The sequence below is a fragment of the Benincasa hispida genome, chromosome 1 (genome assembly GCF_027475165.1).
Source record: "Benincasa hispida cultivar pf3 chromosome 1, pf3_genome.v1.1, whole genome shotgun sequence".
Taxonomy (NCBI): Eukaryota; Viridiplantae; Streptophyta; class Magnoliopsida; order Cucurbitales; family Cucurbitaceae; genus Benincasa; species Benincasa hispida.
Genome location: NC_143478.1, coordinates 72,577,451 through 72,604,436, shown reverse-complemented (window position 1 = coordinate 72,604,436; position 26,986 = coordinate 72,577,451). Strand labels below are relative to the sequence as shown.

The 26,986-nt window shown below is 30.7% G+C and overlaps 1 protein-coding gene across 1 annotated transcript; it reads left to right on the top strand.

Moving 5' to 3' along the window:
- The first annotated feature begins 1,580 nt into the window (after nucleotides 1-1,580).
- Nucleotides 1,581-3,336, top strand: LOC120086320 (SMAD/FHA domain-containing protein). The gene is made up of 2 exons (XM_039042902.2): nucleotides 1,581-2,130; nucleotides 2,545-3,336. Exons 1-2 carry the CDS (start codon nucleotides 1,719-1,721, stop codon nucleotides 3,021-3,023), a joined length of 891 nt encoding a protein of 296 aa, XP_038898830.1. The 5' UTR covers nucleotides 1,581-1,718; the 3' UTR covers nucleotides 3,024-3,336.
- The last annotated feature ends 23,650 nt before the right edge of the window (nucleotides 3,337-26,986 follow it).

The following is a 26,986-nucleotide window of genomic DNA, read 5'->3' as shown; positions in this document are numbered from 1 at the left end:
CCATGTTGGACAATTATATATATACACTAACAATTATATATACTGTCTTCAATAATAATATGATTATACTGTTCAAAGAAAAAAAATTGTACCGAAGACAATGTAAATTTTCTTTTTTCCTGTTTAAATCCTAATATGGTCCTTGAATTTTTTTTTTTATGAATAGGCTACTAAATAAGTTAGTCACGCTAAAAAAAATTTAAAGTTTTAATTTTGAATTGAGTTCATAATAAATACTTATAAAAAATTTAGAGACTAAAACAAGCATTTTTTAAAGTTTAGAAAAAAAAAAAAAAACACAATTCAAAGTTCATGAACCAAAATAGGATTTAAACCTTTTTTAAGGAGTAGACAATTTATTTTATATCTCATGCAGTTTAGCTAAAATAATTTTATTCACTTGAAAAAAAATCAAATTATATTTTAGAGAAAATATCAATTTACTCCACTAAATTTTATAGTTCGTGTCCATTTAAGTTATGAACTAATATTTATATCAATTTAAATACTAAACTTTTGTAAGTGTATTAATTTACACTCTTCATTATGTTTATATGAACATTGTACTAGATAGATTTATTATTTTATCAACAAAATCCTTGAATTTTCATGAGTGAGTCAATTTTGATTCTCAACTAAGACTTTCTTTGAAAATTGTTCATGCATAAATTCTAATAATCCATTTTATTAATCTAATATTTGAAAAAGTTTGTACACATGTAAAATTAAAACATGAACAATTTTTAAATGTAATTTTAATTAATAATCTAAATTGATTCACTTATAACAATTTAAAATTTAATTATTAATTTAGAGTTGAAAAGATACCATCTCAAAATATTTGAAGTGTAAATTGAATTTTCCTACATTTTATTTTATAAAACAATTGAAAGGGTAAAAGAATTTAAACAATGAGAAAATGAAAATATAAACGGACACGTCATCATTGAAAATGGTAAACCAATTCTCTGGCTCACCGACACTGTGAAACGTGAAGGGTTAAAAAAAAAATGTAAAAGTTTATGTCAAATGTTTAAGTTATATCCAAAACGTTGGGTTGTAAGGATTGAAACTTTAAATTAATAATCATATCAATTTAAATTCGATGCGTAAGCTTGTGATAGAAAATTTGTATTATTTCATGACTATTTAATTTTAATTTTTTAATTTAGTTTCTTACTTCTTCTATAGTTTTCATCGTTTTCTAATTAAACACTTGAAATTTTTAATTAAATTCAAAACTAAAAAATAAATTTTAAAAATTTGACTTGATTTTTAAAAATATTAATAAATAATAAAATAAGGAAAACAGGACGTAAAAATATTTTTATAGACTTAATTTTCTAAATTCAAAAACCTAAAATAGTTATAAAACAAAACGAAGTAAGTAAAAGATTATATTTGTATGACCAAAATAAATATGATTCAATTGTTATAAGATTTGTGCTATCGACTTTAGATCTCAAAAGTCAAGATAAATCTCGCTCAACTGACATCAAATTTATACCATTGATTTCAAAAGTTTGAAGTTGAATTTATTTGTCAAAAGAAAATACATTTTTATGCAGAAATTTCAAACGACATGTCGTCAAGCATTTGGTAGGCCTACACGTCGGGGGGTGGGGGGCAACCGAAGACACCGCTCGGCTACGGCGGTGCCAAAGATAGAACATTTCCGAAATTTCTGCTACCAAATACTTCGAAGCGGCATTTAATTGATGGAGATAGCCGGCGAAGACGGTTCAAAGTTAGTTCTACGAGAGCCAGTGACGATATTCGGAAGAGGCTCAGGTTTTGCTTCCAAGGATCGAACAGTATCTCGTCGTCACATTTTAATCGAAGCTAAAACCTCAGAGAACAGTAATGGAGCTCCCATTGAGCCTACAGTTTCCTTCGAAGTTATCGGGAGGAACCCTATTTGGGTTCGGAGCAGCAAAAATGGCGAAATCAGAACATTTAGAAGATCGGAAAAGGGCGAGATGGCGCTTGGTGAATCGTTCTGCGTGGGTTCGCAGGAACCAATTTGGTTCGAATTAAACAAAATCGCTGAATTCGAAGAAAGGAAGCAATTTTTTTCGCGTTCATCTGATTCGGTGGATATCGATGTTTCTGGCATTGATCCTGTCAAAGGTTTGCTCCCGAAAACCTATATAATTTTCCCGATGAAATTTAGAGGAAAGTAATCGAAATCATCACTTCTCCAGATTGTTTGCTAAATGCTAATTACGCCTAGGGTTTTGGTTTCGCAAAGGAAAAAAAAAAAAAAAAAAAAAACAGCCGAATAAAGAAAACTAACGATAAAATTGATTTAGAAGTTCTAAATTGTGATTCGATTATGCTGTTTGTTCTTACTTTCTCTTGTTAGAGTATGGTTTTCTTGTTGTGGGACACGAATTCGAATCTTGTCAAATGTTTGCTCTCGAAGATCTTTCTAGTTTTCCCGAGACAATTAGCAGATACTTTAGAGAACAAACGACAAAATTGTTGTAGGAGTTTCAAATTGTGAATCGCTGATACTGATTGTTCTTACTGTTCCCTCGTCAGAATTCGGTTTCCTTGCCATGGGACACGAGTTTGAATGCTATGGCAATCGAGTGATTCGTGATCCAAAAAAATGGGACTGGTTTTTGGATGAGCCGAGAAAAGACAGTGATGACGACGAAGATTATGGGAGGAAAAAGAAGAGAGGAGTGAAGGGAAAGAGGAAAAAAGGAGCAAACAGTGACGATGAAGATTGGACAGATGAGAATGAAGATGCTGTGGAAATGATTACAAAAACAAAGAAGTTTCGAAGACCCAAATACTCCACAAGATCAAAAGACCGCCATAAGACTCCCAATGATCAAAAGAAGGCTGCTAGATCTAATAAAGACTATGATGAAGAAGTTGAAGAAGATGAAGATGACGAAACATTAGGAGGCTTTATTGTAGATGATGAAGAAGATAATGTAGAACAGATGGACGAAGATGAAGATGAAGATGAAGAAGAAGAAGAATTTTCAGACGATGACGAGGAAGATTGATGAAGCTAATGGTTGTTGGGTGCTGCTAACTTAGGCTTGTTCTAGAGAGGTTTGTCTTTGTACAATACTTCCCTCTAGTTTCCTAATCTTGTGAAATATAGAAGGATCAGTTTTATGTTGTATTTCAAATTGTAGGTTGAAAATCATCTTCAGTTTCTTTTCCAATGATGGATTATATTGGGAGGCCTTGTAATATTCTTTTGTCTTGTGTTGTAAAGAAATAACTCGAGGAGGCCACCAGTTTATGTGAAAGAAACCATGAAAGTACCTTAAATTTATACTCAATAGTTATTAGTAGCATACAGATTCTTCATCAGACTTCTTTACCAAACCCCCATTTATCTGAATTCTTGTTGTTTTTCCCTAATTGTAATGGCTATTTCTGTTGTTTGTATTCCTTTTTTAGCTTTCACTATGTGCATTAGTTCTATAGGAAATGGAGGGAAGGTCTGCATAGTTCTCTTACTCTGGATGTTTTAGGATTATTCATTTTGTTGACTTGCACTCATGAGCCTGCAATGCCTGTAGTTGTATCAGGTGTCATTAACCGTTAATCATCATCCTTGTACTGAAATCACTAGCTCATGACTTGCCATCATGAGTATAACTCAGCAGTAGTTGACATCTACTCTTCCATTGAAGTTGGTGGTTCAAATTCTCGTACCTTCACATTTGTTGGATAAAAACTCAACACTCGTATTAATTTCATTGAGCCTCATGCTTCATATTTAAACTTGGAAGTGGTTGCTCTAATTCCATGTTAGTTTGTTTATAATGAAATTGTATAAATTTGTATAGCCTTTTTGCCCTACATATTTTCATATTTGAATTCATGTGACATAGAGACCTTTTAGGCTTTGAGCAACTATTTCATCTTTTGAATCATGAAAATTCCTTTTTTCTGGCTTTAATCATAATTGGAAGCATCTTGAGTTGAGTCACTGACTTCTATTTAGAGATTCTTCATGACAAGCTTTTTTTGACTAGTTTGAATCCATTATTTCACAAACTCTTGAGTGCTTCATTGAAATAATTGCTTATAGTAATAACTTTTGTCTAAATAGGAAAAGTGATTCAAGCACAGGTTAAAGGCCACTGCTAGGAAACACTCTTGAAATTGAAATCAAACAAATGATGATATTCACATTGAAAAGTTGATAAATTCTTTTTCTGCAACACTACCAAATAATAGCACCTGCATTTTTAAAGATATTTTGATAATTACATGTGAAATGTGAGTAGTGTCTTTTTCAATTTTCGTCACTCTCTCCATTTCCTTCTACTATCTTGATGTCTTCACTTTGATTGGATCATAAGTAACATTTGTATCAAATAGGTTTTTTGAATTTTAAAAATTAAATTGGTCTCTAAACTTTTCGTTGTATGCCGGATACGTCGTTGAACTATACAAATGTCAAATAGTTTTGTGAATTTTAAATTTTATGTTTAATAGGTGACCGCCATATTCAACATTTTCTTTGGGTAAAGAATATATTTGACATATAATTGAATATGAAATTAAGATCATGTTAGATAAACATTTGATTTTTAAAGATCGTGTTTGTTTTTTTACCATTCAATATAATAGTTTTTATTTTTCTTAGATAAACATTTGAATATATAACTACATTACAAAAATAAGAACAAGTTTTTAATAAGGGTCCATTGTAAATATAGACATTAGACCTAAATTATTAGCAGATATAACAAAAAAAAAATTACAAATATGGTGGCAAGAGTCTAACGACGATAGAAATCTATTGCTGATAGACTTGGGAGTTTATCAACGATAGAAGTTTATCACTAATAAACTTGGCTATATTTGCAATTTTTTTAAGTGATGTTATACACGTGGTTATTATTCTTAAAAATGCTACTAATTAGTTACCCTTTTGATAATTAAGGATTTATTTGATAACCATTTGGTTTTTCATTTTTGAAAATTAAGTCTATTTTCTTCCAATTTCTTAGGATGGTTTGCATCTTCTTGAGTAAAAAAGTTAGATTCTAAGCCAAATTACAAAAATAAAAACAATTTTTTAAAAACTACATTTTAAAGTTTTCAAAACTTGTTTGGTTTGTGAAAACATAGTAAAATGTAAATCACAAACCAAGAATTTTAGAGGTGTAATGAGTGTTTACATACTTAATTTTTAAAAACTAAAAATAAAAAAAAATCAAATGATTATAAAAAGGGGCTAATTCTTTTAGTTTTTAAAATTGAGCTTAAATTTTGATGCAACTCTTCAAGATAGGGTATGATTCATTGAATATATGCCTCTTTGAATTCAAAAGATACGATTAATAACACTGAGTTGCGTTTTGGTGAAGGTGGTTGCATATTGAACTGGTGGATCTTTTAATCATGGGTGAGATGTATGTATAATAATAATAAATAAAAAAAAACCACATGTTTATTTACAATCTTAAAAACTGATTGTAAACGATTCAAGTGTAGAGAAAATAACAAAAACTTTAGAGAGAGAAACATTTGAAAGTAAAACAAATTTAGAAATAAAAAATTTAGTAGAACAGACAAGAATCGAGTTTTCAAATTCCTCTCTAAAATTGTAAGTAAAATATATAAAATAGAGTTTAGAAGGTGTCAAAAAAAAAAAAAAATTATAGAGAAAAATAAATATTTTGAAGATAAAAATATCATTAAAATTTTCTCATACAGAAGAGGGACAAAAGTTTGAAAAAAAATTAGAGAGTGAAACAAAGTTTGAAAAATTTGATTCTTGCACCCTACAAATGTTACTAATGCGAATATAGCTTAATTATAAAGTTAAAATGTTCATGTATTGATTTAATTATATACTTATTATTTTTTTGTTTTTATAATTTTTTTTTAAAGAAATGTCTATCAATATTTTATTGATATTTTTATGAAATGAAGAAATTGACATGCATTTTCATCGATATTATAAATAATTTTGTACCTATGAAAAAGACCGAGAGAGGAAGTTACCTCATAAGGGATAAAAGAAACGTAGGAAATAACCCCAGACAAGGTAGTGCAAGAGAGTGGGTGAGGCGATTATGCCATTCGGCCCAAAAGGTCAGCCTTGACCAACCAACTTGCCCCTTTTCTAGGGCTTTCCCTTTGTGGCTCATAGCTAGAGACACTCGGGTCATTCGACTCAAAAGTCCTAGGTCGATTTAGAGACCTAGCTTGCCCCCAACTAATTCCCCTGCTTAGATTGGATCGAGCCTTCTCAAGTCCTATTTATAAAAGGGTCGAAAAAACCTAAGTTTAGCTATAGCAACATCAAGACTCAGACATTGCTATCATTTTTTTTAAAGAGCTTAGCTGATTTGTATGTATTTATCATATATATCAATAAATTTGTATCTCTTCTCCCTCTTTCCTTCAACAAGTCATCTGTCGAACTGACTCATACTCATTGGGTTGTGTAGGACATTCATAGTCTTTGGTTTCAATGGTAGTCTCCAACTCAGGGAGGCGCCCCATCTATTGTCGACATTGAATTTTAAATTGGTTCGCAACTATTTCATTAAATATCGTAATTATTTGTAACAAAGAGTCAGAGTGTGTCTTTTATCAATAAATTAAGGTTCAAGTAGAAAAGACGAATAAAAAAAAAACTTTTTGGTCTCTAAATCTATGCTATTAATTCTTAGGTTTTAAATTGGTCATTTTAGTCCAATAAGTTTAAAAGGTTCATATACGAATAAAAGTATTAAATTTAATATAATGATATGACAAGATGAGTCGATAAAAAAAAAAATATTTTAAATATTTTTCCTCTTCTCTCTTCTTTCCCTCCTCTTTCTCCCTCGTCCGAGTCCTCCATTTCGATCCCCTCTCTCAATTACAACTGAAATAAAATCCACATCCTTTAACCATTTTAGGGTTTTGTTTAGGTTGGTTGAAATTGAACCGTGGGAGTTTGAAGACATGGAAGCGATGGAGAAAAGAGATTGAGGAAATTGGGAGTGAAATAAATAAGGTCGACATTGGAAGAAGAGGACAATGGAGATCTTCATAACCCTCCATTAGAGTTGAATGATGAGAAATAGTTTGGGCATTTTCGATGTAAAAGTGTCATTGGAGAGAAGTGTGGATAATTACAAATTAACCTAAATTATTGGAGGACTTGGAGGAGAGAAAAAGAGAGGAGGGAAAAAGAGACAAGAGGGAAAATATTAAAAATATGTTTTTTTATCCACGTCATCTTCCCTTGTCATCATTTAGTATGTTAAATTTAATGATTTTATTAGTAAAGAAATCTTTTAAATCTATTCTCGAAAATTCAGCACTAAAATGATCCATTTAATATTTTAAAAACATCAATTATATACCTTTTTTAAAATTTTAGAGACCAAAAGAATATCTTTTCCACAAAAAGAGATAAAAGGGTCAAGTTGGGTCTTACAATGCTTTTTAAGGGAGACCATCTAAGAGAAAATCTAAGAATATTAAAAGGCTTCCAAAGGAGTGGAAGATGATATTTATATAAATCACCCCAACATCAAATTATTACTAGTAATATTTTTTTTCAAAAGTATTGAATAAAATATGTGGGGAAGAATCGAACATTTAACCTTGAGATTGATAGTACAAACAATATGATAACCGATATTACAATAATACGAAATGTAATATCTCATTACATTTCTTACAAAGTGTAATCATTATCTGCAATGAAAGCTTTCAAATGTAACATGGCGTGAAGCATAGAAAAATTGTTGGGAAAAATTTTACTGTAAGTTGATGACTACTACTTGCTTGAGAAAGGAAGGTACGTGGTGAGTAGTGGTAGAGCTAGAAATTCTATTTAAGGGAGCACTATATGTACAAGTCTAACAAAAAAAAAAAACTATAAATGAATGTGAAAAAAGTGTTCATAACTTCATAAATTAACTAATTTAACACATTACAATTGTCATCTACGAGCTTTCTTTTTTTGAAATCGATCAATGATAACTTGTATCGAATTTGTCAAATAAATCATTTTCAATATAGGTTATAAGACAATTATTCATCCATTGACCTCCCATTTGATTACACAATCAAGTCTTCACAATATGCATACTTGAAAATGTTCTCTCTACAACAGTTGTGGTAATAGGTAAAATTAATGCCAAGTTGAGTAATTTGTAAACTAATGGATAGATCTTGTCTTTATTCGTCATGACAATTTTTACTGCAAGATCACATATATTTCTTTACCTCAACAAACTCAATATTTTGAAGTTGATTCTCAAGCATAGAGAGTTCAATAGCTGAAATTTTTTTTGGGTAAAATTGAGCAAGTTAACTAAGCTTTTTTCTATCAAAAGAAACAAATGAATTAGTCGGATTTAGACATACCACACAAATAAGCAATTTAGTATTTGTTTCAATAAAATGATTATTCAGCTCGAAGTTGCATATCAATGATGACATAGAAAGCTTCAACACGATAATGATGCAAATTTGTAACTGGCTGAGAATTTCGCCTTTGTCGCCATCGAATTAGAAATAGGATATCCATTTTAAGGACTTCAATATCATGACTATGACAAAAATCAGAAACCATATTCAACAACGAATACCAATCAGATTCTCTTGTTTTTTGCAGCATTTCTTTACAAATTTTGACTAAATTCATTGCATTCATAATATCCTAGACCAAGATGTGCAGGTAGTTCTTCTAGATTTATTTATTTATAAGGTTGATCAAAATCCAAAATATTTTTCTTCTTTGAAGATGATGCCTCTACAGTCTCTATTGTTATTTTTGTTTTATAATATCTTTTCATATTAATTTTGAATTAACTCTACAAAAGTATTAATAATAATAATATTACATTCTACTACATAGATTTAAAAGCATGTCTAAGAATATTTTAAAATTTACTTGTCGAGCTCATATATCCAAACGAGTAACAACAAATAATCCTCTAATTTGAACTTTGAAATTAATTTTAAAAACATATATGAGTAGAATGTAAAAATAACATGAATTAAACGAAAATATATATAGCGTAATGTGAATATAAAAATTATGTAAAAAATAAGCAAAACCTTTTTAATAGAATGTTCTTGAGAGTTGAGATTAAAAAGTGAATTTTGAAGAGAAAAAAGTTTATAAATTGCCCAGTTCTATTGTCGATAAAAAAGATATTGTTTGACTATTTATTTATTAAAAAAAAAATTATATTTTAAAGGACACATTGTTTGACCCTTTCTTTTAATTAGGATTTACATGAATTGGGCTTTAAAAGCTCATTAGAAATGGAAAATATGGGTAAAAAATTATTTAAAATTCGAAATAAAATGTTGGTAAATTATAAATTTGAACCCTTGTGCTTCACCAAATAAACAATACTCCATACCAACAAGTAGCACCAATATTGTTATTTAAGAACTTTTATTTTATATATATATATATATATATATATATATATATATATATATTAATACATATCACTTTATAATTTATATTAAAAGTACAAAAGATGGATAAATTGAGGGAGACACGTGCCTCCGACCCTTATGTGGGTCTGCCCATGGTGGTGAGGCGACCCTTAGCAATAATTTTACCATTGCTTTTCTTCCTCAGTTCAACATTATCTACTGTAATGATCTTTCCTATTCGCAAAACATTGCTGTCAGTCTCGATCTCCTCCTAAAACATCACACACATAAAAGTAGCATACAAACACAAATACGTCTAAATTTTTTTGCTTTGTCATCATCTTTTTACCAATATTTTAGAACATCGAGCCAATTTTGAAAGCTTAAAAAAATTATTTTTGTTTTTTTTTTTGTTTTTTTTTTGTTTTTTTAAGAATTTGACTAAGAATTCAACTCTTTTAATTTATTTTAGTAACATGAAAACCACGGTAAGAAACTAAGATAGAACAACCACAATTTTCATAAACAAAAAATCAAATGATTATCAAACATGACCTAAATTTCTAACTTCTATTATAGGTTAAAATATACATTTGTCCTTATTTCTCATGAAAGTAACAATTTAGTTCCAAACTATAGTTGGTAACAATTTGATTGATGTATTTTCAAATTTGTAAATATTTAGTTCTCAAATTTATATATTTATATATATATATATATATATATATATACTTGATGCATTTGGACTCCACCATCCCACCAAATTGTCCAATCATTATTTGGCACATGAAAAAATCACTTCACTTCATTTTTGAAGTATTTTAATTTCTTTTGTTTGTGTATGATGAAAGTAGGATGCATAAAGACCGATGCATCCAAGTATTGTCCTATTTATTTTCTATATTAATGAGGGGAGAGAGAGTGTTTACCCTATTTATCAATTGACACATCATTAAGTGACCGATTAATTTATTATTCATTTATTTCGTAGAGTCCACGTAATTTTTAAATGCTATTTTTGTAATGATGAGTAGAAATTTTCTCATGTTTACATCATTAAACATCACTAGAAAAAAGAGTTAGAAATTCACATTAACAATAAAGTGAACAAGCAATTTCAAATTCCATATGTACTCTATTCGATTTTTTTTAAGAAAAAAAGAAAAATAAATTTAAGAAACCGAGTAATGTGATGAACAGAAATGGAAAATTGAAACGAAGAAAAAAGGGGAAAGTGGAACACTAACGTGAAGATAAGCCTATCTCAGATTATCCCATCGAATCCCACCATGATTATCACTATTTATTGGATTTTAAAACTAAGTTTAAATTCTATTTCGGTTATGTAACTTTGAGTCATGCTCTATTTTTAGTCTATAAATTTAAAAAGTCATCTGATTTAGTCCTACACTTTTAAAAGATGCTTACTTTAGAGTCCTTAGTGTTAAGATTTTGTTAATCCCTTAAACAAGATGATGATAACTTATTTTTTAATCACTAGTCTTCCAAATAAGTTAACCATGTTAAAAAAATGTAGAGTTTCAATTTTAAATTAAGTGGGAAAATAATTTTCTTAAAACTCAAAAATTATTTTATGTTCAAGATTTTGGCCGTTCATTTTAATCAAATTTTGAGATCAAATTAGGATTTAAATCTAAAACTAACTAACATAAATAACCATTTATTGTAATAATTTAAAGATTATACTTTAAAATTTATAATGATACTGAAAATTTCTGTTAAAAACTTAAAATTGTTATGAAAATTGAGGAGCACAACGGGAATACAGATATACAAAATATAATATAATAATATTTTTATATAATAATAATAATAAATAAAAACTAAAATTATAAAATAAAATAACCAAAATCATGAAATTGGATAATATGAAAATTTGTGGAAATGGAATTCTCACCAATGTAGATATTCTTAAGAACCACCAAATGTCACTATTTGTAGGCAAAGTGACAAGTATGATGTGGACTTACATGGACACTAAGCATGAATAACTACATGGCACATGGACAACATGAATGGTGATACATGGCCTTTGGGACATTAAGCAATGGACATCTATTTTCTATTATAATATTCATAATACTCCCCATTAGATGCCCATATATATATATGAAATATGCCTCGTTAAAATCTTACTAGGAAAAACTCAATGGAAAAAACCCTAGTGAAGGAAAAAGAGTATATATTTCATATAATACATACTCCTAGAAAAAAAAATACAATATATTTACTCTCCATCATAAAAACATCGCTTAAGATTTCTGAGTCGCTGCATTTCAATATTGTGCACCAATTTTCAAAAGTTGCAGTTGGCAATGTCTTTGTAAATAAATCTGTCAGGTTATCCTTCAAACAAATTTTCGAACAAATTTGTTGTACAGTGATGTCGCCACTTTCTTCAAGATCATGAGTGTAGAAAAACTTCGGTGAAATATGCTTTGTTCTATCTTCTTTAATATATCCTCCTTTGATTTGGGTTATACAAACTGTGTTGTCTTCGTATAATATTGTTGGAAGATTTTTATTAGAAGACAAGTCACACGTTTCACGAATGTGCTGAGTCATTGACCTTAACCATACACATTTTCGACTAGCCTCGTGAATTCAAGAATTTCAGCATGATTTGAGGAACTGGTCGTTATAATCTGTTTCACCGATCGCCATGATATAGTAGTTCCTCCACATGTGAACAAATTACTTGTTGAGATCAAGCTTTGTGCGAATCAGATAAATATCCAAAATCTGCATAACCAACTATATCAAAATTTGATTTATTTGAATAAAACAAACCCATATCGATTGTTCCTCAGAAGAGTATATGTTTAATTCCGTTCCAATGTCTTTTTGTAGGAGAAGAACTATATCTAGCCAATAAATTTACTGACAATGCAATATCTGGTCTTGTAATATTAGTAAGATACATAAGTGCACTAATTGCACTAAGATATGGTACTTCAGGATCAAGAAGTTCTTCATTATCTTCTCGAGGTCGAAATATATCTTTCTTTATATCCAATGAACGGATTTCCATAAAATCTTTTCAAAATTTTTCCTATATAAGTTGATTGATGAATAAATATTCAATCTGCTAAATGCTCAATTTGTAAACCAAGACAAAATTTTGTCTTTATGAGATCTTTCGTCTCAAATTATTTCTTAATATATTCTATTGCCTTTGAAAGCTCTTCAGGAGTTCCAATTATATTCAAATTATGAACATATACGGTTATAATAGCAAATCCTGATTATGATTTCTTTATAAAAACACACGGACATATTGGATTATTTTGATATCCTTCTTTCAATAAATATCCACCCAGGCGATTATATCACATCCGTCCTGATTGTTTCAATCCATATAGTGATCTTTGTAACTTTATTGAATACCATTCCCGGGAATTTTATGTATATGTTTCAGGTACCTTATATCATTCTGGGATTCTCATATAAATATCATTATCAAGAGATCCATAAGATGCACATCCGAACTTTTATATGCAGTCAAGCCAATTAAATATCTTAATGTATTTGCATCCACCACCAGAGAATACGTTTCCTCAAAATCAATACCAAGTCTTTGTGAAAAATCTTGCGCAACTAGTCTTACTTTATATCTTGTGACCTCATTATTTTCATTTTTTTTCATCACAAATACCCATTTGTATCTCACAGGTTTAACACCTTCTAGTGTTAAGACTACAGGTCCAAAAACCTGACATTTTGAAAGTGAGTTGAATTCTGCCTCGTTTGCTTCTTTTCACTGAAGCCAATCTTTTCTATGTTGACATTCTTTAATAGATTTTGGTTCAAGATCCTCATTTTCAGATATAATATCAAGAGCAACAATATATGCAAAAATGTTGTCAATAATTACATTAATTCGATTCCATCTTTTTCCTGTTATGACATAGTTTATGAGATTTCATTATTATCTTTAGGTATTTCTAGTTTATTGAAATTTCATTATTATCTTTAGGTATTTCACCTTCCTCAATAGTCATGTCGAGAATTTCTTTATGAGTATTTACATTCTCAACCAAGTCTTTTTCACTATTAATTATTTTTCGTTTTTGAGGATTTTTATCTTTGGAATCCACTGGTCTACCACGCTTCTGACGTGTTCCAGACTCATTAATGATAATTTGTTATGTTGGGATATTATTTTTTTATGGAACATTTGTTGCTAGTATATGTAACTTAGTTAGTCTCTTTGCATCTATAAATGCATTTTATAATTGATTTGCTATATTTTGCAAATGAATTATTTTCTGAACTTCAAGTTCACATTGATCTGTATGGGGATCTAAATGAGACAATAATGATGCATTCCATGTAATTTCTTTTTCCAATTTCTTGATTCCTTCCTCTAATGTTGGAAAATTTGTCTCATTAAAATGACAATCAACAAATCGTGCAGTAAATACATCACCCATCAAGGGCTCAAGATATTTAATAATTGATGGGGAATCATATCCAACATATATTCCTAATCTCCTTTAAGGACCCATCTTAATGTGTTGTGGTGGAGCAAATGGAACATATACCGCACATCCAAAAATTCTCATATGGAAAATATTTGGCTTATGACCATAAGCTAATTGTAATGACGAGTACTTATGATAAGCTACTGGTCTAATGCATACAAGTGACGCTGCACATAAAATAACATATCTCCATACAGATGAAGGAAGCTTAGCTCTCATAAGTAAGGGTCTTGCAATTAATTGCAAACATTTTATAAATGATTATGCTAAACCATTTTGTGTATGAACATAAGTTACAATATGTTCAACACTTATCCCAATTAACATACGATAATTATCAAAAGCTTGGGATGTAAATTCATCAGCATTATCAAGACAAATAGTCTTAATTGTATAATCAGGAAATTGTGCTCTTAACTTAATTATTTGAGCAAGTAATCTTGCAAATGCAAAATTTCGACTTGATAATAAGCACACGTGTGACCATCTGCTGGATACATCGATTAATACCATAAAATATCTAAATAGTCCATTTGGTGGGTTAATGGGTCCACATATATCACCATGAATTCGTTCTAAAAATGCAGGTGATTCAGTCCCTACTTTAGCTAGTAATGGTCTAATTATCAATGTTCCTTGAGAGCAAGCATCACATGATAATTCATTAGATTGAAGAATCTTCTGGTTCTTCAATGGGTGTCTATTTGAATTCTCAATAATTCTCCTCATCATTATAGATCTTGGATGACCCAATCGGTCATGACAAATTGTAAATATGGTTGAATTCATGAACTTTAGGTTCATTGTTGCATATGTTTCAATTACTAAATATAATACAATCCAGAAGATAAAACATGCAACTCTTCCAATATACGTTTTTCATTTGAGACAATGGATATCATATATAGATATTCCACATTATTCTTACTATTAGTCTCAATATGATAACCATTGCAATGTATATCTTTAAAACTTAGAAGATTTCTCTTTGATTGACTAGAAAATAATACATTGTCAATTGTAAATTTTGTTCCTCTAGGCAAAATAATATTTGCTTTTCCAAAATCTTCGATCTGTTGGAAGGTCCAATGTGCAGCGGAAGAAACCAAGATCCATAAGCACTCTAATTCATTAATTTTAGCAGAAAAGAAAACATGCTTCAATAGAAATAAATGGGTTTCATGACATACCTTTGAAGAACTTCCTCTTAACTTTGAACCAGCTGCAAATCTCCACTAAATCTTGTAGTAGACCACTCCAAGTCTTTCCTACTATCATCTTGGTACTCAAGATTGAGTAGTGGAACTCAAGATAAGCTAGAATTAAAAGAATTTGGAGAAGCTCACAGCAGTAATCCAGTAGAAGAACAACATTCTTCTCTCGATTCTTTCTAAAAAATTTGTTCGATTGCCTTCCTTCAAAACACTTCAATCTCTTCAATATACTGCAAACATTCATGCAAAGAGATTTGCTACATGAGATTCAACTCATGCTTGGAGTTAATGAAAAGTTTAAGGTGGGTTGTTTGTGAGCTAGTAGGAAGAAGACAATGAGAAATCCATTTTCCAACTTTTGTGTTTTTCTTTTCTTTTTCAATTTTATCAAAATTGATTTCACAAATCGGTTTTACTTAATAAAACTGAAAATATTATTAATTTTACAAAATTAATTTCATAAATTAATAAATTAATTTTCTTAATAAAATTAATAAATAATTATTTAAACAATTTAAATAATTTTAATTAATTCAATATCAAATATTAAATTAATTTTTTACACAATTCCATCTTCAAATATTTAAATCATATTTAAATATTATTTCTCCAATTTCATTTAATTCTAATTCGAACACTTCAAATTAACTTATCACGCTATTCTAGAACTAATCCATTTACGAACTAGTAGGGGGACCTCGTGGACCTACAGATCTGGGCTCCAACGATCCGAGATTAATCGACTAAGCTCATTAGACCGATCTAACCTCCATTCGTTAACTAATGGGTGATTCCACTAAAGCCCATAGCTGAACTCCCCTCATTGTAGATATATTATGTCCACTCGATATAACCATGATTAGTAAGTTAACCCTTCACAGGTTGTTCGTAATAACGACTGGGTCGAATCTCTATTTTACTCCGAAATTACCTTTTGTTCCTTAAATTCCATTGATCCCCTAATGAACAATTGATTTGTGATCCAATCAACAAATCGAATCCCTCTCAGGCCAATGAGAGGGTGAGGCCTCTTGTTCAAGACCTAGAATCAATACTTAAAGGGAACAACCTCTCTACTAACCCTAATCGGGTAGGAGTGAATTCGGTCTTGCACCCTATATTCCCAGCTATTCATCTGGTCTTATCCCCAAAATGGTAAGCTTATTGAGCAGAGACAGTTGGTCTACTCTCACCGTTTACAGATCAAAGGATAATCTTGAACAAACAGGAGTTCATAATTAGCTCAGGATTAAGGTAAAGTTACCTAGGTCATCGTTTTGAAATAGTTAGTCTTAAAAAGTAAACAACATTATAAAGTAAGAGTGACTGGTTTCGTGGTCCGATCTTGCACAAAACTCATCTGCACAGGACACCCCCATTCCTCATGTCCCAACATGAACGAATAGGATCACTTCATTTGTAGCATTTTACAACTCTTTATAACAACTACAGAGTAGGCCGCATCCAATAGTATTATCAGAATAAGGTAGCCAACCTTATTCATATACTATAGATCATTTTGACTATTTACTCGAACCTGATCCACTGTATGTCTCCACATAAAATTCAAGTACTCATATAATAGTCAATAACAACTTTATTGAATTTTCAGAATAAGTTCTAATGTTTACAAATCACGAGTTTTAGGACATAAAACCCAACACGATCTTGAAGAACCTGATATTGTATTTACTTTTTCTTTTAGCATTGTCAATTTGGAAATGTATTTTTTATTTGTAAGTATTGTATGTGTAGTTGCACTGTCTGCCAGACATAGATTTTCTTTGCTCATTTTTGAAACACCCAACATATGAAAATGATCCATGTTTCTTCATTAAAAGAAAATAATTATAATAAGCAAAAAATACTTAAAATATACAAAAGTTACTAAAAAAAAACATGAAGATAGATAAAAGAAAACAACAACATTAAGTCTAGATATTCTCAAAGTCAAAAGAAATACTTGATGTGCCACTCTTCTCTTTGGGAGATTCAAAGAAGTCCACCACATCCAAATTTATTATATGAGATGGGTCAAATATGTCATTATCCTGGTATGCAAAATTTGCTTCCACATTTATCTCTTTTTCCTTCAAGGAGGCTTGATAGAGGTCAACTAAGTGTTTTGACGTACGATAGGTACGTGACTAGTGCCTAGTCATTCCGCATTGGAAATATTTATTTTCAACACTCTTTGAACTTTTATCATCATTTTGTGTGGTTCTTTTGAAATTTAAATGATTAGAATGATAACCACGAAAATAATAATTATTTCTTCCTCTACCATGGTCACGACCTCGACCACGATTATTATTAAAATTTACAGCATTCACTTCAGGGAATGATGTTGTTCCGGTTGGTCGAGATTCATGATTTTTTATCAATAACTCGTTATTTTGCTCGACTACGAGAAGACATGAAATTAATCCAGAATACTGTTTAAAACATTTATCTCAATATTACTGTTGCAGGAACATATTCAAGACATGAAATGTAGAAAACGTCTTCTCTAATATATCAGCATCAGTAGTTTTCTCTCTGCATAACAACAATTTTGAACTGATTTTAAATAATGCGGAGTTGTAATCACTTACTGATTTGAAATCTTGTAGCCTAAAGTGCATCCACTCATAACGAGCTTTAGGAAGAATAACTGTTTTTTTTTTTTTTTTTTTATGATCATACCTCTCTTTAAAACTTTTCCACAAGATACGGGAATATTTTATTGTAAGATACTCCATTTTCAATCCTTCGTGGAGATGATAACGAAGAAAAATCATAGCTTTTGCTCTGTCTTAACTGGATGTCGTATTTCCTTCTTTAATTGTTTCTCCCAAGTTCATAGTAGCCAGATGAATTTTGGCATCAAGCACCCATGACAAATAATTATTGCCATTAATGTCAAGGGCTGCAAATTCTAATTTTGTAAGGTTTGTCATGACAACATTTTCACAAAATTTTATATTTATATCAGAAATTTAATATGTACTAAATATGCAAAATAACATTTAATTTATTAATTATAATGAAGAGAAAAAATCGACATACCTTTAGGACCTATATTTATTAGAGAAAACGACAGGAGCTCGTGCTGATAACGTGTTATGAAAATTGAAGAGCACAACGGGAGTATGGATATGAAAAATATAATATAATAATATTTTTAATAACAATAATAAATAAATAAAAACTAAAATTATAAAATAAAATAACTAAAACATGAAATAACCAAAATCATGAAATTAGATAATATGGAAATTGGTGGAAGTGAAATTCTCACTGATGGAGATATGTTCTTAAGATCCACAAAATGTCACTATTTATAGGCAAAGTGGCAAGTAGGATGTGGACTTACATGAACACCAAGCATGAATAACTACATGACACATAGACAATATGAATGGTGACACATGACCTTTGGGACACTAAATAATGGACATCTATTTTCTATTATAATATTCATAATAAAAATTAAATTTAAAGCAACATTTTGGTCACTAGAGTGAGCTATATGAAGAAACTTGATACACTAATTTTGATTATTACTCTACTTGAACTATTGGCTAAAGCTAAAATTTTGTAACATCTTGGTAAAGTTGGTTTGCTCCTTCTCGTGTATTAAAAAAAATGCACCTCCATCATTACACTTGGTGATTTTTTTCTCATATTTTTCTTTAAAAAAAGAAAAATTCAGTTTTCACTTTATTGAGTGTTAGTTATTTTAATCTCTATTCTTATAGCAATTTAATTCCTAACCTCCTTAAGTCTTATCCTCCACTATTAAGTTACATCGTAAATATTAAATTCACTACAAAAGTTGCACATAAATATACCAGGTAACTGAAATACAAGAGCAACCTTTTTAAACTTCGAGGTCAACTTGAATATGATAAAGCTAAGGAAAATGTGTAAGATTTTTCTTTTTTTGAACCAGGGGTAGAAAATGAGAATTGAAATTTCAAACTTTTTGTCGAAGTTGTGTGATCTATGAATCGGTAGAAGAGAGGACCTGTGTGATGTTCGAGTCCATGAATTTATCTAATGAACTGAAAATACAAATATTTCAGTCTTTTGCACTCTTAGCCAGTGTAACTAATATTCCAGTAGAATAGACTTAACTTCAAGGCCATGAAATATTTAAGAGTCTCCAAAGCAGTCTAATCGACTTCAAATCAACAAGGTACCACACACACACACACACATATATATATATATATTATATTAAACTATATGTTATATCACATATAACATATCACCTATGGTTTATATTATATCATATATAATATCATCCATAGTTTATTATTCTCTCATTTAACGTATTAATATGAATTATATGCATATTAATTTTAACCAATAGTTTTTATATGAATCACATTCATATAATTAATTTTTGAATCATATTCAAATATTTTATTTCTCTCATTAAAACTTTATGTTATAATGTATCATGTACGTTATCTTAATTATATCTTATATAATTACTTTCCTTTAATTAATTTGAACAATTCAAATTAATCCAAAATGAATATGATTCTCATTAATCCTTATCGAACTAACAAGGGGACCTCATGACCTATAGATTGAAGTTCCAATAGTATTAATTAATTAAACTCTTTAATTAAATTAATCAATCTTCATTAACTGCCGGTCACTCCACTAATGATCGATAACTGCAATCTTCACACTCTAGATATATTACTATGTCCATTGGATATGACTAATCAACAGTGAATTTGTTAGGGTTGATGTCCTAAATCTCGTAGGGTCTTATAGTTTGTAATTGTATTGTACAAACATTTTATTTATATAATAAAATATATGATGTTTTATTTCAAAATTAGTTACATTAACCACAAAACCAATGAACTAACATCCAAGGTTATCTTGTAGCTTAAACATGTATGTAGAGAGATACGGGTGGATCATGTTTAAGTGAGACCTAAATTGTCTGTAGTAGATGGATAAGGTTGGACCTTATCCTGGTGACACTACGAGTATGACCCGGTTTGTAGATATTACAATTGTTGTAAAGTGCTACAAATGATCTGATCTTGATCATTCATGTGGAGACCTGTGAGTGGGGATATTCTATACAAAGGAGTTTGTATAAGATCGGACCACGAAATGTTTAGTTTTATTATATAACGTCATTCATAATAGAGACTTACATTTCACCAGGATGACCATAAGTAACATGACCTGAATCCGGAGTGAGTTGTGAACTCCTGCCTATGGAGATGGTCCTTTGATTTGTATGGGTGAGAGTGGCCAGATCGCCGATTCAATAAGCCTACCATTTTGGGGATTCTTATGATTGGGGAGTTGGAAACATAACTACATAAGAAGGAATTCATTCCTTCCTCAATGTCGAGGAAAGTAGATAAATTGCTCCCTTAAGAACTGATTCCAGGGCTTGAACAATGTGACGCCACACCATCTCTTGGTCCGAGAGGGGTTTGGTCATAGTTATACTATGATTTATTGTTCATTAGAGGGATTAATGGTACTTAAGGGAGTTAGATGTGACAATAGGGGCAAAATGATAATTTTGGCCTAGTTGTAATTACGAGCAATTTGTGAAGGGTCGTTGTACCATTGATTGATTATATCTAATGGACACAGAAATATATCTATAGTGCGAAGAGTGTAGCTGTCAATCTTTAGTGGAGTGTCCGATAGTTAACAGATAGTGAATAATTTAATTAAAGAGTTTAATTAATTATTTATGTACCGTTGGAGCATCAAGCTATAGGTCCATAAGGTCCCCTCGGTAGCTCAACAAGATTTAATGAGAAGCAGTTTTTGGATTAATTTGAATTGTTCAAATTAATTGAGGGAATTAATTATATATGATATAATTAATTAAATTTTAATTATATATATATGATATAATTACTATCATGCATTTGATACATTATAATGTTAAGTAATTTAATTGAGAGAAATTAAATATTTGAATATGATTCAAATATTAATTATGTGAAATGGAATCTTATAATTAAATTTAATATAAATGAGATTTATATTAAATATCGTTGTTGAAGAGTTAAACCGTAGGTTATATTGTATTGGATACAATATTAAACTATATGTTATATGTGATATAACATATAGTTATATATATATGTTTAATAAATTAGTTATTATATATACATATATTATATTAAATAATTTAAATTAAATATTTTTTTTTATTTATTTTGAATTAATTGGGAGGGAAATAACTTCCCTCCCATTTTTCTCTCAACCCCCATTATGTGTTGGTGGTTGACAGAAGGGGTTGATTTGATCATCTTCTTCCTGGATCCCACAGAAGAGAAGTGTACTCTGGTTTTTTTACCAGTCTGATTTCTTCCTCTCTCTAAATTTTCCCTCAACCAAAAAATCATAGAGCCCACAACTCCTGGGATTCTCATCCTAGAGAATACAGAGGTTTCTTCGTGGTGGTGTCCATTTGGTTTTTGATCTGTTTGTGATTTTACAGAGAAGAGGATACCGTGAAGTTTTTGTTCATCAAGGGTAAGTCCTCTCTTCCCTTTTCTATTCTTATCTTCTTAAGCATGTTGTATATTAATTTAAATGCATAATATTGTGCATGTTTACTGTAAAATTTATATTTTATAAGTTTTGAGTTTGGATTCGATCTCGTCTTCCGCTCAAGAACCATCATTAAATCCTTCAATTGGTATTAGACCGGGGGTTTTTTGCACAAATCTTTTCAAAATTTTGGAATTAATTTTACAGTTTCTGGTGGGATTTTACATTCTGTAATTTTTCATGTGATGAATGTTTAAGAATGTTTTTTTTTAAAAAAAACTATTGGATGTTTCGGGATTGACACTTTGTTTATTGCATTGATTTACAATTTTTGGTTTGTAAGTGCCATGTTTTGGGGTATAATTTTGCAGTAGAGTTCGTATTTTTAAGTGCTTGGGTTGTTCATGAGTTTTTCGGTGCCGGTCTGGAGAAATTGGGACCAAATTTCGGCAAAGAAATAATGGAGAACGCAGTTGGACAGTAGGGACTGTACCGCAGTATTGAAGAACAACATTGTGTTCTTTTCGTAGCGTGCAACACTCTGAGGCGGAAAGAACCAACCGGTTCTGGTCCAGTTCGGTTCATAACTCGTTTTGTTTGCTTGCGGTTCGGTCAGTTCGAGCGGTTCGAGTTCGGTTCAAAGGTTGGATGGTTCAGTTCGAGCAGTTCAAGGCCAAATTTGCTTGGTTTAGATTGACAATTATTCTTGTAATAGTTAGATTCTTTGGTTAATTACATTAATATAAGAGTTATATTAATTTAATTAATTTGTTTTTTGTCCAATCTCGGTCCAATATTTTTTTTATTAATTATGCATTTGATATATGATTTTTATTTTTATTTATATGCCATATAGTTTGTCATATAGTACAAAAATCCCATCATAGGTTATGCATTTAATTTCATGCATCATTTTATAGATGTTATAGTTTTAGATGCATGATTTATTTTTACAACATATTCATGCATTATATAATATAAATGTTATAATATATGCATGCATGATTTAATAGCATATCCATGCATTATTTATATTATAATTGTTATAATATATAGTTCAATGTATGTATGGATGTATGCTATCGTTTTGTTTAATTAACTATTTATATATATATTATATATGTTAGTAATGAAATAAAATTGCATGAAGCATGACACTTCCTTAGATAATTTATAAATGTTATAATTTACTAAAGTATGTCAAAGCATGCAATGTCTGGTTTTAATTTATTTCATTTGTTTATGATTGTTATAATAAAATGAAATTAGAAATTAAAATCAATAATCCAGAGTTAGATGCAAACCTTAGGTTAAAATCATCTTTCAAAAAGTGTTTTAAAACATGATTCAGATAGACCTAAGATCACATTTCTAATGAGATTAGAAATATACATTTAATCTTTTCATCAGTTTAATATGATTAAATTGATCCTTAATAAAAAAATTAACTATGTAACAAATGTATCTATAAGGGATCTTTTGTCTATGACGTGTTCTATTTAGGCTAGGGTATTTAAGTTGACAGAAATGTAACAACCCTAAAGCTAGTGGATGTACAAATACAAAGTAAAATTACAAGGTACAGTACACAAAAACAATAAACTAGGGCATACATTACTGTTGGAGTTGATGTCCTAAACTTTCGTTGAGTCCTGTAGTTTGTAAACATCTGTATTGAACAAATGCTTGTGATATAATAATATGATATATTTTCTTCATTGTTGTCTATGAAACATGAGATGTTTTATTTGCATTTACCATAAACTAATAAACTAAGATCCCTGGTTGTCGTTGTAACTTAAGCATGTATGTGGAGACATACAAGTGGATCATGCCTTAAGTGATAACCAAAATGGTCTGTAGTATATGGATATAAAAGGGAAACCTTGTCCTAGTGACACTATGGATACAGTCCGCTTTGTAGATAGTTACAAGTGTTGTGACGTGCTACAGATGGTCTGATTCTGATCATTCATGTAGAGACATGCGAGCGGGGGTGTCCTATACAAAAAAGTTTGTATAAGACCGGACACGAAGTGTTTAGTCTCGTTCTATAATGCCTTTCATGACAAAGACGTTACTTCACTAGGATGACTATAGGTAACATGACCTTAATCTTGAGTGAGTTGGAAACTCTTGCCTTTGAGGGCGATCCTTTGATTTGCATGGGTGCGAGTGGCCAGATTGCCGACTGAAACCTAACATTTTGGGGATTCGTCTGATTGGGGAGCTGGGAACTCAGCTACACAATATGGAATTCACCCTTTCCTTGAAGCAAGGGTAAGTGGATAGATTGCTCCCTTAAAGGCTGATTCTGGGGCTTGAACGATGTGGCACCACACACCTTCTCAGGTCCCGAGAGGTGTCCACTCATAGTAGGACTATGATGTATTGTTCATTAGAGGGATAAATGGTACTTAAGAAGTTAGATGTAACTACAGGGGCAAAATGATAAATTGACCCAACTATACTTACGAGCATCTGTGAAGGGTTATCGTACTGTTGACTAATTATATTCGATAGAAATATATCTATGGTGAGAAGAGTGCAGTTGTCGGTCTTTAGTGGAGTGCCTGACAGTTAACGGATAGTGAATCTCGTGACTAAAGAGTTTAGTTAGCTATTCATATACCGTTGGAGCTTCAAGCTACAGGTCCATAAGGTCCCATTGGTAGCTCAATGGATTCAAGTTGAGAATCAGTTTTTGAGACATTTGAAGTGTTCAAATTGACAAGAGGTAGTTTGATTATATATGATATAATTAAACTGGTTCAATTATATGAGATATAGTTGACATGATGTATGAGATACATTAATTGGAGGAAAATGATATAAATATGATTTATATCAAGTAAAGGAGAAAAGAACCATGGTTTAAATGTTACGTATGATGTGATATTAAAACTATAGGTTATAAATATAATATGATAAGTTAGTTATTATTTTTTATTTATAATTAAAACAATTATGAGATAATTGCGGGTGGTTTCTCCTTTAACTGTGCATGAAAGTGGGAGGTTTTATTCAGTTTTCATAACTGAAGGATAAAATGAAAAATATTTTCATTTTGGAAGAGTATTGCTGAATCGCTTCATTTAAGTATGCTGCTTATCGTTTAGCTCACAAGAGACTACACGACAACTTCAAGTGTTTGTCTAAACGATCGTGTAAAGTTTTACTAAACGATCGCGCGCCTTAGCAAGACTCTCTAAACGATCGTGTAAACAAAGCTACTTTCTCCTAAACGATCATGTACCTGCTGAATTTTACTAAACGATCAAGTATCAAGTACATAGACACTATACTCTCCCACTTGCTTGGTCGTTGAGTTCGATCGTTGTTTCCTCCAAATCTCTACCAAATCCAACAGAGCCCACACCTCCTGAATTCTCACTTCGAGAATACCAAGATTACTAAGTGGTGGTGTCTAAGAGGTTACTTGTTCATGGAGATTTTGATTTTTGTTCGTGACTACTGGATGACTGGGTAGACGATCTAGGCAGAGCGAGATTTTGCTGTCCAAAGTCTTCACGAGAGCGAGAGGTCTGTGGAAGAAAAGTTCTTCAAAGGTAAGTCTCACTCATTTTTGTATTTATTTACTAAAGCATGTCGTAATTTGTTAGAATATGCATAACTGGTTTATGTGTTTTTGAATGCTTGTAATTCTGTCACAATGTATTTGGAACGATCTTGCTTCCGTTCATGGGTTCTCTTTGATAAGAGTTCCTTCAATTATGTGTCTAGTAAAAATCTCCCATTTACCCTAGACTAGATAATGTTAGGTTGTATGTCTTAAAACTCGTAATTTGTATTGTTAAACAAATTTTATTATCAATAAAGATGTTATCGACGTTTATTCAATAAAATTGTTGAATATGTGAATTGCACTTGTAAAGACTAAATCCAATAAACTAAAGATCCATGACTATTATATGAATACATGAACTTTATGTGGAGACATAAGAGTAGATTAAGTGTAGTAAATAGCCAAAATGGTCTATAGTATACGAATAAGGCCGAGTACCTTATTCTGGTAACACTATCAGATATGTTCCACTCTATAGTTGTTACAATTTGTTGTGAAGTGCTACAAACATAGTGATCTTGATTCGTTCATGAATTGACATGAGGAGTGGGGACGTCCTATGCAATGAGTGCAATGAGTTTGCATAAGATCGAACCAAGAAATATGTCACTCTTACTTTATAACGTTGTTTATTGTTTAAGATTGGCTATTTCATAGCGATGACCTAGGTAACTTGACCTTAATCCTGAGCTAACTATGAACTCCTGTTTATTCAGGATTATCCTTATATTTGCATGGGTGAGGGTTGACTCAGTAGCGCCGACTCAATAAGCCTCCTATTTCAAGGATAAGATCGGGTAGATAGCTAGGGACATAGGGTGCAAGACGGAATTCACTCCTGCCCGCTTTTAGGGATAGTAGAGAGGTTGTTCCTTTAAGTGTTGACTCCAGGTCTTGAATAAGGGGCCCTGCCCTCTCATTGGCCTGAGAGGGACTCGGTTTATTGATTGAATCACAAACCAATTATTCATTAGAGAATCAGTGAGACTTAAGGGGTAAGAAGTAATCTCGAGAGTAAAATAGCTTTTGACTCAGTCGTTATTACGAACAATCTATGAAGTGTTGACTTATTAATCATGGTTATATCGAGTGGACATAATACATCTACAGTGAGGGGAGTGCAATTATTGGAATTTAGTGGAGTGATCCAGTAGTTAACAAATAGTGGTTAATTAGGTTAAAGAGTTTAATCGGTTAATCTCAGATCGTTGGAGTCCATGATCTGTAGGTCCATGAGGTTTCCCTACTAGCTCATAGCGGATTAAGCCTTAGAACAGTGTGACGAACAAATTTGAAGTGTTCAAATTCAATTTTTGGAGCAAAGCATTAAATGTATATGATATATTTAACCTAATGTTTAATTGTGAATTAAACATAAAGAGAGAGAAAATAAGAGATATTTAAATAAGATTTAAATATCAAGATTATGAAAAATGATTCATATTGATTGAGATTAGTGTTGGATTTAATATTAAATTAAATTATTTAAATTGTTTAATTAATTATTTAATTTTAATTTAATTTTAAAATTAATTATTAGAATAAATTTTGAAATTAAATGGAATTGGTCAAAATTCAAAATTGTTGACTAGGTGAAAAATGCAATGAAAGTCAAATTGTTGACTTTTGACTTTGAAAGTCAAAAAGTCAAAATTGTTGACTTTGGACTTTGAGAGTCAAACTTTGACCTTTGACCAAAGTAGTGGAAAGATCCAACAATTGTGAGTGAAAAATGCCAACTTTGCATTACTAAG

What these genes read in the sequence shown, in the direction of transcription:
- LOC120086320 (XM_039042902.2), top strand. Translation starts at nt 1,719, where the DNA reads ATGGAGATAGCCGGCGAAGACGGTTCAAAGTTAGTTCTACGAGAGCCA. An exon ending in TGGCATTGATCCTGTCAAAG is followed by an intron (nt 2,131 to 2,544) that starts GTTTGCTCCCGA and finishes TTCCCTCGTCAG; the next exon opens with AATTCGGTTTCCTTGCCATG.